The sequence below is a fragment of the Oncorhynchus masou genome, chromosome 9 (assembly GCF_036934945.1).
Source record: "Oncorhynchus masou masou isolate Uvic2021 chromosome 9, UVic_Omas_1.1, whole genome shotgun sequence".
Classification (NCBI taxonomy): domain Eukaryota; kingdom Metazoa; phylum Chordata; class Actinopteri; order Salmoniformes; family Salmonidae; genus Oncorhynchus; species Oncorhynchus masou.
The window spans coordinates 72,593,354-72,605,367 of NC_088220.1; the positions used below are offsets into that span (position 1 = coordinate 72,593,354).

At 43.4% G+C, this 12,014-nt stretch overlaps 1 protein-coding gene across 1 annotated transcript in view; it reads left to right on the forward strand.

Moving 5' to 3' along the window:
- The window catches only part of LOC135546596 (chloride channel protein 2-like), a 228,100-nt gene that overhangs the window by 210,732 nt on the left and 5,354 nt on the right, over positions 1-12,014 (forward strand). Inside the window, 3 exon segments of the mRNA XM_064975159.1 lie at positions 756-794; positions 3,379-3,483; positions 8,519-8,605. Of these exon segments, the coding sequence (XP_064831231.1) occupies positions 756-794; positions 3,379-3,483; positions 8,519-8,605 (231 nt within the window).

Sequence of the window (12,014 nt, forward strand, 5' to 3'; positions counted from 1 at the left end):
GTGGTCTTGTATGACTTCCATTTCCTAATAATTGCTCCCACAGTTGATTTCTTCAAACCAAGCTGCTTACCTATTGCAGATTCAGTCTTCCCAGCCTGGTGCAGGTCTACAATTTTGTTTCTGGTGTCCTTTGACAGCTCACTGGTCTTGGCCATAGTGGAGTTTGGAGTGTGACTGTTTGAGGTTGTGGACAGGTGCCATTAATACAGGTAACGAGTGGAGGACAGAGGAGCCTCTTAAAGAAGAAGTTACAGGTCTGTGAGAGCCAGAAATCTTGCTTGTTTGTAGGTGACCAAATACTTATTTTCCAACATAATTTGCAAATAAATTCATTAAAAATCCTACAATGTGATTTTCTTTTTTTTCTAATTTTGTCCGTCATAGTTGAAGTGTACCTATGATGAAAATTACAGGCCTCTCATCTTTTTAAGTGGGAGAACTTGCACAATTGGTGGCTGACTAAATACCTTTTTGCCCCACTGTATGTGTAGTTAGTCATTTAGTGTTTCTTGTCACATCTGTCCATCCACCTCTTCATTTTGTCACTGTGTTCAGTTTGAATGCAGTGTGGCCATGACATGGACACGTGTTTTATTTGTAGTATGAGTGTCCTGTGTGTCCTTGGGTTTGTATTTCAAGTTATTTACTGTCATTTTGACGTTGTGCTTGTTTGTGTGCAGGCGTGCACACAAGTCTTTTTGGTGTGTGTTTGCAGTGTAAGTGTGTTGATCTGTTTCCTGTCCCTCTCCTCTCAGGATGACTTCGATGTGGATGATGACATGACCATCAGAGAGGTGAGACCCTACAACACTTTCTCTGTATTTACTGGTTATCAGGGGAATAATTAGTCACTGTGTATGAATAGCCTTATCAAAGCTGGAATCTCTATGGGCATCTATTATCTCTGCACCAGGGACCACAGCCAGACACTGTGTAGCCACATAAAAGAGGAAACCACGTAGGCTTAAAGGAAGTGGAGTTTGGATAGGGATTGCTCTCAAGAACCCAATGGAGCCCAAGGTGGCTTACAGCCATTCCCAATCTTGGGATCTCCGCTGATGGTATGGAGGACAGCTGGTTTCATGTGAACTACAATCCTGACGCCCTGTTTAAACGTTTGAGAACATAAAGGCCTCTACTTTCATATCACATCAAAATAATTTCACAAATGCAAAATATACACGTACCTTACCTACTGTTTTAACCTGCTTTACCACAGTTGCAGCCGACAGTATTCCATTACACACAGGTGTTCGGAGCAGGCTAAATAGCTCATTAGCGTAGGTGCTCGCTTCTGTCTTCCATCTGTCTTCCATACACAAGCACTGTAACATGGAAATATGGCCGTGGGCACTCTAACCCTATGAAAGTGTGTAGAAACTATACCTTTTTTGTTTTTTAAAATAAATTATTTCTTACTGTTAAGTTACATATGTTTCCAAATCTGTATCGCGTGTTTGCGTTTTAGACACCACCAGACAGTCGGTTTACCGTCCTCAGCCCGCAACAGGTTTGTGAATAAACTAGTAGCATACACTACCGGTCGAAAGTTTTAGAACACCAACTCATTCAAGGGTTTTTCTTTATTTTTACTATTTTCTACATTGTAGAATAATAGTGAAGCCATCTAAACTATGAAATAGCACATGTGAAATCATGTAGTAACCAAAAGTGTTAAACATACCAAAATATGTTTTATATTTGAGATTCTTTAAATAGCCCCCATTTGCCTTGACAGCTTTGCACACTCTTGGCATTCTCTCAACCAGCTTCATCTGGAATGCTTTTCCAACAGTCTTGAAGGAGTTCCCACATATGCTTAGCACTTGGTTACTTTTCCTTCACTCTGCGGTCTGACTCATCCCAAACCATCTCAATTGGGTTGAGGTTGGGGGATTGTGGAGGCCAGGTCATCTGATGCTGCACTCCATCACTCTCCGTCTTGGTAAAATAGCCCTTACACAGCCTGGAGGTGTGCTGGGTCATTGTCCTGTTGAAAAACAAATGATAGTCCCACTAAGTGCAAACCGGATGGGATGGCGTATCGCTGCAGAATGATGTGGTAGCCATGCTGGTTAAGTGTGCCTTGAATTCTAAATAAATAACAGAAAGTGTCACCAGCAAAGCACCCCCACACCATAACACCTCCTCCTCCATGCTTTATTTTTTTGAGCAGTGTATATACACTCAGCAAAAAAAAATGTATGTCCTCTCACTGTCAACTGCATTTCTTATTAGAAATAACAAGATTCAAAAACTGAGACCCAAACTGAACAAGTTCCACAGACCTGTGACTAACAGTCCAGCCTCTCACAGCCTATTGTGGACAGTCTGAGCAGTGATGGAGGGATTGTGCATTTCTGGTGTAACTCCTGTACCTGTCCCACAGGTGTGTACCGATCCTGTACGGATGTACCGATCCTGTGCAGGTGTTGTTACACGTGGTCTGCCACTGCGAGGACGATCAGCTGTCCATCCTGTCTCCCTGTAGTGCTGTCTTAGGCGTCTCACAGTACGGACATTGCAATTTATTGCCCTGACCACATCTGCAGTCCTCATGCCTCCTTGCAGCATGCCTAAGGCACGTTCACGCAGTTGAGCAGGGACCCCGGGGATGAACCCCTTACAATGAAGATCTGTGAAGTTATTTGGATTTTTTTAAATTATCTTTGAAAGACAGGGTCCTGAAAAAGGGACGTTTACTTTTTTGGTGTGTGTGTGTGTGTGTGTGTGTGTGTGTGTGTGTGTGTGTGTGTGTGTGTGTGTGTGTGTGTGTGTGTGTGTGTGTGTGTGTGTGTGTGTGTGTGTGTGTGTGTGTGTGTGTGTGTGTGTGTGCGTGTGTATTCTATTGCTATTGAATGGGGATTGAAGTTAGTGTTGGAGTTTGCAAAATGATTTGGTCTATTAGGAATTATTGGATTTTAGATTAAAGCTGAAATGCTTGGTGGTAAGTCAAATGAAATAGTCTGAGATGTTTCCACTGATAAGCACTTTAACTGTTTTATTGTCACCTTTTGTTCTGAACATTATTCCATAATCTGTCATCTCTAAAATCTCATGTGTTTCCCTTTCAACTTCTTCCAATGCTTATTATGCATATCACTCTCATATTTTCTAAGCTATTAGCATTTAGATTTTAGGAACCCCATATCGGTAACAATCACTGGAGTTTAAGGCGTTAAATTGATATTCTAAAATGTGTTTTTTGGCTTCTGAAATATTAGTGAATACCTTTCTGAATTAAAGATACATATCCATTATTTTATCACAATGGATGTAAAAACCATTTAAGTATTCTATATGTCTAAGAGGGTTTGAGTACTTCCATACTGTTTCTTTCCACTCTCCTCTTCATCCTCCTCTTCCTCTGGGTTGCAGATTGCAGAGTGGGAGGAGAACCAGCTTGACGAGCATGTGAACTTTGACAACTGCAAGATCGACCCCGCCCCCTTCCAACTGGTGGAGCGCACCTCACTACATAAGGTCAGTCTGTACGTCTGTCTGTACGTCTGTCTGTCTGTACGTCTATCTGTCTGTACGTCTGTCTGTCTGTACGTCTATCTGCCTGTACGTCTATCTGTCTGTACGTCTGTCTGTCTGTACGTCTGTCTGTCTGTACGTCTGTCTGTCTGTACGTCTGTCTGTATGTCTGTAGGTCTGTCTGTACGTCTGTACGTCTGTCTGTCTGTACGTCTGTCTGTCTGTACGTCTATCTGTCTGTAGGTCTGTCTGTACGTCTATCTGTCTGTAGGTCTGTCTGTACGTCTGTACGTCTGTCTGTACGTCTGTACATCTGTCTGTACGTCTGTCTGTCTGTACGTCTGTCTGTCTGTCTGTACTTCTGTCTGTACGTCTGTCTGTACGTCTGTCTGTCTGTATGTCTGTCTGTACGTCTGTCTGTATGTCTGTACATCTGTCTGTACGTCTGTCTGTCTGTCTGTACGTCTGTCTGTCTGTACTTCTGTCTGTCTGTCTGTCTGTACGTCTGTCTGTCTGTCTGTCTGTACGTCTGTCTGTATGTCTGTCTGTCTGTCTGTACGTCTGTCTGTCTGTCTGTCTGTACGTCTGTCTGTCTGTACGTCTGTCTGTACGGCTGTCTGTCTGTCTGTACGTCTGTCTGTCTGTCTGTACTTCTGTCTGTCTGTCTGTCTGTCTGTACGTCTGTCTGTCTGTCTGTACGTCTGTCTGTCTGTCTGTACCTCTGTCTGTCTCTGTCTGTACGTCTGTCTGTCTGTCTCTGTCTGTACGTCTGTCTGTCTGTCTCTGTCTGTACGTCTGTCTGACTGTCTGTACGTCTGTCTGACTGTCTCTGTCTGTACGTCTGTCTGTCTCTGTCTGTACGTCTGTCTGTCTGTACGTCTGTCTGTCTCGGTCTGTACGTCTGTCTGTCTCGGTCTGTACGTCTGTCTTGGTCTGTCTGTACGTCTGTCTTGGTCTGTCTGTCTGTACGTCTGTCTGTCTCTGTCTGTACGTCTGTCTGTCTGTACGTCTGTCTGTATACGTCTGTCTGTCTCTGTCTGTACGTCTGTCTGTACGTCTGTCTGTCTGTACGTCTGTCTGTCTGTACGTCTGTCTGTCTGTACGTCTGTACGTCTGTCTGTCTGTACGTCTGTACATCTGTCTGTCTGTACGTCTGTCTGTCTGTACGTCTGTACGTCTGTCTGCCTGTACGTCTGTCTGTCTGTACGTCTGTCTGTACGTCTGTACGTCTGTCTGTCTGTACGTCTGTACGTCTGTCTGTCTGTCTGTCTGTATGTCTGTCTGTCTGTATGTCTGTCTGTCTGTCTGTACGTCTGTCTGTCTGTACGTCTGTCTGTCTGTACGTCTGTCTGTCTGTATGTCTGTACGTCTGTCTCTGTCTCAACCCCCCTTTGACTAAATCGCTCCAGGATTGATATTGTAAAATTAGTATAGTAGATGGATAGTACAGTGTCAATGCTATTATAGTCACTGCATTGCAAGCGCACACACACACACAAGCATGTCTGTACTGCCACAATAAGTCTCCCTCTGAGTGCAGGATTAGAGAACAGGCTGCATGAAGAGGGGGGTGGTGCTTTTGAACAGTGTTGATTTAGTTGTCCTACTGTGACACACACTCACATACACTACAGAGCATTTTTTACACACACACACTTGGCAGGCTAATGTCCTCCATTCATAATGCCCACCCCCTTCTCCTCTCTTCTCCCCTCCTTTCTTCCCTGCTCAGTGTGCCTGCTGTTTAAACATTTAAGAGTGGGATTCTGCACCAATCCAACAAGCTCTCCCCTCCCTCAATGTCCCTCGCCACACACTGCCAACACCCATTACCACACACAATCTCCCTCCACATTTTCATCTCTGTGTGTGTGTGGTTGGTACTTCTATCCTCAAAGGTCCCTACGAGGATAGTTAAACAAGGAAAATGATCGCTTGTGGGGACATTGTCCACGTCCCCATGAGGACAAAGGCTATTTTAAGCTTTAGGGATACAGTAGTTTTCGAATTAGGGACAGTGTTACGGGTTATGGTTAGGGAAAATAGGATTTTGAATAGGTCACCGCGAGGATAGAAGAACAAATCAAGTGTGTGTATTCGAGCTGGGACGATCAACACTGACCATACCAATCACTTATCGCAGGCATTTTGCTGATGTTGTTCATTGTGATAAGTTGCCTATACTAGAGAAATGTGAAGTTTGAAATGAAATAAGTTTGCTAATATGGGGGCTTGTTAATAGGATAATTGATGGTGGTACAACGATCAAACTAGTAGTAGTAGTTTAAAGGCCCAGTGTAGTCAAAAACGTGATTTGACTGTGATTTATATATACAGTACCAGTCAAAAGTGTGGACACACTTATTCATTCCAGGGTTTTTCTTAATTTTTACTATTTTCTATATTGTAGAATAATAGTGAAGACATCAAAACTATGAAATAACCCATGGAATCATGTAGTAACCAAAAATAAGTGTTAAACAGATCAAAATATATTTTATATTTGGGATTCTTCAAAGTAGCCACCCTTTGCCTTGATGACATCTTTGCACACTCTTGGCATTCTCTCAACCAGCTTCATGAGGGAGTCACTTGGAATGCATTTCAATTAACAGGTGTGCCTTGTTAAAAGTTAATTTGTGGAATTTCTTTCCTCCTCAATGCATTTCAGCCAATCAGTTGTTAAAGAAGATAAAAGACCATGTCCATCTTTTGGCAAGAAGAGCTCAATTAAGCAAAGCTAATTGACAGTCCGTCATTACTTTAAGACATGAAGGTGAGTCAATGCGTAACATTTCAAGAACTTTGAACGTTTCTTCAAGTGCAGTCGCAAAAACTATCAAGCGCTGTGATGAAACTGGCTCTCATGAGGACCGCCACAGGAAAGGAAGACCCAGAGTTACCTCTGCTGCAGAGGATATATTCATTAGAGTTAACTGCACCTCAGATTGCAGCCCAAATAAATGCAAATAAAAGTAAGACACATCTCAACTGTTCAGCGGAGACTGTGTGACTCAGGCCTTCATGGTCAAATTGCTGCAAAGAAACCATTACTCAAGAACACCAATAATAAGAAGAGACTTGCTTGGGCCAAGAAACACAAGCAATGGACATTAGACCGGTGGAAATCTTTCCTTTGGTCTGATGAGTCCAAATTAGAGATTTTTGGTTCCAACCACTGTGTCTTTGTGAGACACAGAGTAGGTGAACGGATGATCTCCGCATGTTTGCTTCCCACCGTAAGTGCTCAGCATATGTGGGAACTCCTTCAAGACCTTTGGAAAAGCATTCCTCATGAAGCTGGTTGAGAGAATGCCAAGAGTGTGCAAAGCTGTCATCAAGGCAAAGGGTTGCTACTTTGAAGAATCTCAAATATATCAAATATTTTTTGGTTACTACATGATACTACATGATATGTGTTATTTCATAGTTGTGTTTTCTTTACTATTATTCTACAATGTAGAAAATAGTAATTATAAAGACCAACCCTTGAATGAGTAGATGTGTCCACAAATTTGACTGGTACTGTATGTATACATATACTGTACATACTATGAGGTAGGAGTAATATTTTCCGAAAAGACTCCTTGAAATTTCAGCCTGTTTTGGTGGGATGGAGTTTCGTCCTGCCTAGTGAAAATGTTTCAAAACCTCTGCCAATAACAGCAAGTGGTCAGTTTTCCCCTCCCAATTCCCAAACATTCCTAGCAAAACTTTATAAATTGCTGTTTGCTCAGAAGCTATTTTTGTTTCTTTTTTAACATTTTTTTTTAATTGAAAACAATCACAGTATGATACCTAATTGTTACCCAGAAAAAAAAACTGATGCATTGGACCTTTTTTAAAGCATATTTTCTTTTCACTGTGGGCACATTGTCATATTTATCATTATTGCATCAATTCAGACAATTTATTGCCATATTCATTTTTGTCCCAGCTTGTCTGTGTGTTTGTGTGAGAGACTTATGGAAACTGGTGTTTGTTCTCTTGCATCTATCAGTCATTTTTGTCCCAGCTTGTCTGTGTGTGTTTGTGTGTGACTTATGGAAACTGGTGTTTGTTCTCTTGCATCTATCAGTCATTTTTGTCCCAGCTTGTCTGTGTGTGTTTGTGTGAGAGACTTATGGAAACTGGTGTTTGTTCTCTTGCCTCTATCAGTCATTTTTGTCCCAGCTTGTCTGTGTGTGTTTGTGTGAGAGACTTATGGAAACTGGTGTTTGTTCTCTTGCCTCTATCAGTCATTTTTGTCCCAGCTTGTCTGTGTGTGTTTGTGTGAGAGACTTATGGAAACTGGTGTTTGTTCTCTTGCCTCTATCAGTCATTTTTGTCCCAGCTTGTCTGTGTGTGTTTGTGTGAGAGACTTATGGAAACTGGTGTTTGTTCTCTTGCATCTATCAGTCATTTTTGTCCCAGCTTGTCTGTGTGTGTTTGTGTGAGAGACTTATGAACATTCGTGTTTGTTCTCTTGCATCTATCAGTCTGGGTAACGTGTATTCCATGCTGTTTTATGTGTTTGTTTCCTGGAACATTGTAATGGTTAACTCCCATTGCATTAGATATTGAAATAACAACAAGGTTATTCTATTTCCTGTGATTTGGGTTTAGGCTCAAGCTGCTGTCTGTGTGGTTCACTTGAGGTTCTAGCAGCTTACAGTATCAGTAGGGATGTTGTACCTTTCACAACAATCTAGCTCAGTGGTGCTCAAACACCCGATGAGGCTAATCAAGGTGATTACTTTTGATGACTTGCTGATTTACTTCATTAGTTGAATGAGGAAGGAGCTTGTACACCATTCAGCTCTCTGGTGACCACTGAGCTGACTGTTCTAATGCACTAAGTGCTGTAGTTTAATAGCTTCTCTAAGATTTTCACAGGACGCCATGTCTATAAAGGAGTGTCAAAAGGAAATATATGGTTGGTTGTGTTCTAGATATTGATTCTAACAGTTCTAGCTGTTCTATATATTGGTTCTAAGTGTTCTAGCAGTTGGTTCTGTTCTGGATGTGGGTTCTAAGTGTATTGTTCTCTTGTCCCCAGACCCACACCATCTTTTCTCTGCTGGGGTTGGACCATGCCTACGTCACCAGCATTGGACGACTCATCGGAGTGGTGTCCCTCAAAGAGGTGAGTGACACAGATCACCTGGGGTTGTGCACATCAACATGTCACTGTCCCATCATCATCATCATTGATTACAACATCACAACAGCCACCATTGTCATAGACCTCTCCATCATTGTCATCTTTCTCACTGTCACAATCATCAGCATATCATGACGTTATGACTGTAACTACTGTTCACTGAAGGAGGGAAATATCAGTACAACATACTATGGGGGATTCACTCTCTTGCAACTTTGGTTGAATGAACTAAAATCAGGCCTGAGAAGGCCAATGAAAGCCCCGCCTTCCACAGGTGATAAGCGTGAGGCTCGGATTCATTCCTTCAATTTAATACTGCTTTTCACCGAGCCCAGGAACATGTGGTGTGGGGACAAACAGGTGCTGTACCTCGTTTCCCTCCTTCAGGGAACAGTAGTTATAGTCATAACGTTATGTTCTCTTTTCATTCAACGTCGGTACAAAATACTGTGAGAAAATGGAATCCTGACCCCGACAGATTTCATTGTCCTTGTGACTTTGTGTTGTACCGAAGTTGACTGACTCAAAGGGAACTGTCACCATCATCACACACACAGTCAGCATTAATGAGCTCTGCTCTTTCCGGCCCTTCAATTGGTGACAGACAGCAAGACGAATTACTGGTTAATGTTCCTTGCAGTCTCTTCTCTCACTGTCTCTTGTTATTTCTCTCTTGCTCTCTCTTCACAAACAAAACAGGCAGAAGCACGCAGTCTTTGTAAATTGGCTAGGAAACAGGAGATTGTTGCTAAGCACAGTGTTGTTCCACTGGCTGACATTTAGGCCTTTTGTTTGGTGTTAGACAAGCAGACAAAAACAGCAGTGAGACGAGCTTCTCCTCGCCTCGTCTCCTCGCCTTGCTTCTTCAATCAATCAATCAAATGTATTTATAAAGCAATTTTTACATCAGCAGATGTCACAAAGTGCTATACAAAAACCCAGCCTAAACCCCCAAACAGCAAGCAATGCAGATGTAGAAGCACAGTGGCTAGGAAAAACTCCCTAGAAAGACAGGAACCTAGAAAGGAGGAGGAACCAGGCTCTGAGGGGTGGCCAGTCCTCTTCTGGCTGTGCCGGGTGGTGATTATGAGAGTACATGGCCATTTAAGGCCAGATTGTTCTTCAAGATGTTCAAATGTTCATCGATGACCAGCAGGGTCAAATGCAACAATACTTTCTCTGTCACACAGTACTGCTGGAGCTCAGCTCTCTTTATACCTCCTAATAACTACATATACAGGGGAGGCTGTGTTTGTGTGTGTTTAGAAACAGCTGTTGGCCAGACGTCTGTCATGGTTGGGGAAGGATAGGGATTGAGTGTGTGGCATGACATCTGATCAGGGCTATTGTTAGGGGTGATAAATGTTGACTTCCATAACCATAAAATGTGGTCATTTTTACTTTATTATAGGCTTGGGCAGTATGCATATTGTCATATCTTCATACTGACCTTGTGCAATACCAGCATATTCAGTAATACCTGCACTGAACACAAGGGGAGCAATTTTCGAACCCCACTGAGCTTTTGTAATCCGAAGGTTAGAAATGCTAACAAGTACATGTCAAATCCCATAGAGAATGCTAACTAAATGCTAACAAATACTTTAGTCTCTGACCTAACGTATTTGCAGGACAGACAATCCAGCCCATAAGGTTATTCTAGTAACAAAAATATGCTATTCAGATTTTGCTGCACAGACCAAACAAATATTATACTGCAAAGAACAAAGAGCATCAAAGGAGAAGATTGTGGACTACAGGAAAAGGAGGGCCCCCATTCACATCGACAGGACTGTAGCGGAGCGGGTCGAGAGTTCCGTGGTGTCCACATCACCAACAACCTAACATGGTTCAAACACATCAGGAAAGTTGTGAAGAGGGTACGGCAAAGTTTTTTCCCCCTCAGGAGACATGGCATGGGTACCCAGATCCTCAAAGTTCTACAGCTGCACTATCGATAGCATCCTGACCGGTTGCATCATCGCCTGGTATGGCAACAGCTTGGCATCTGACCGTAAAGTGCTACAAAGGGTAGTGTGTACATCACTGGGACCAAGCTTCCTGCCATGTAGGACCTACAGTACCAGTCAAAATGTTGGACACACCTACTCCTTCTTAGTCAAATAGCCCTTACACAGGGCTGTCCTGTTGTAAAACAAATGATAGTCCCACTAAGCACAAACCAGATGGGATGGCGTATCGCTGCAGAATGCTGTGGTAGCCATGCTGGTTAAGTGCGCCTTGAATTCTAAATAAATCACTAACAGTGTCACCAGCAAATCACCATCACACCACCTCCTCCATGCTTCAGAGTGGGAACCACACAAATCAAATTAAAGTTTATTTGTCACGTGCACTGAATACAACAGGTGTAGTAGACCTTACAGTGAAATGCTTACTTACAGGCTCTAACCAATAGTGCAAAAAAGGTATTAGGTGAACAATGGGTAAGTAAAGAAATAAAAACAACAGTAAAAAGACAGTAGCGAGGCTATAAAAGTAGCAAGGCTACATACAGACACTGGTTAGTCAGGCTGATTGAGGTAGTATGTACATGTAGGTATGGTTAAAGTGACTGCATATATGATAAACCGAGAGTAGCAGTAGCGTAAAAGAGGGGTTGGCTGGTGGTGGGTGGCGGGACACAATGCAGATAGACCGGTTAGCCAATGTGCAGGAGCACTCGTTGGTCGGGCCAATTGAGGTAGTATGTACATGAATGTATAGTTAAAGTGACTATGCATATATGATAAACAGAGAGTAGCAGCAGCGTAAAAGAGTGGTTTGGGGGGAGGGGGACAATGCAAATAGTCATTTGATTACCTGTTCAGGAGTCTTTTGGCTTGGGGGTAAAAACTGTTGAGAAGCCTTTTTGTCCTAGACTTGGCACTCCGGTACTGCTTGCCATGCTGTAGTGAAGAGAACAGTCTATGGCTGGGGTCTGACAATTTTTAGGGCCTTCCTCTGACACCGCCTGGTGTAGAGGTCCTGGATGGCAGGCAGCTTAGCCCCAGTGATGTACTGGGCCGTACGGACTACCCTCTGACACCGCCTGGTGTAGAGGTCCTGGATGGCAGGCAGCTTAGCCCCAGTGATGTACTGTACGGACTACCCTCTGACACCGCCTGGTGTAGAGGTCCTGGATGGCAGGCAGCTTAGCCCCAGTGATGTACTGGGCCGTACGGACTACCCTCTGACACCGCCTGGTGTAGAGGTCCTGGATGGCAGGCAGCTTAGCCCCAGTGATGTACTGGGCCACGGACTACCCTCTGACACCGCCTGGTGTAGAGGTCCTGGATGGCAGGCAGCTTAGCCCCAGTGATGTACTGGGCCGACGGACTACCCTCTGACACCGCCTGGTGTAGAGGTCCTGGATGGCAGGCAGCTTAGC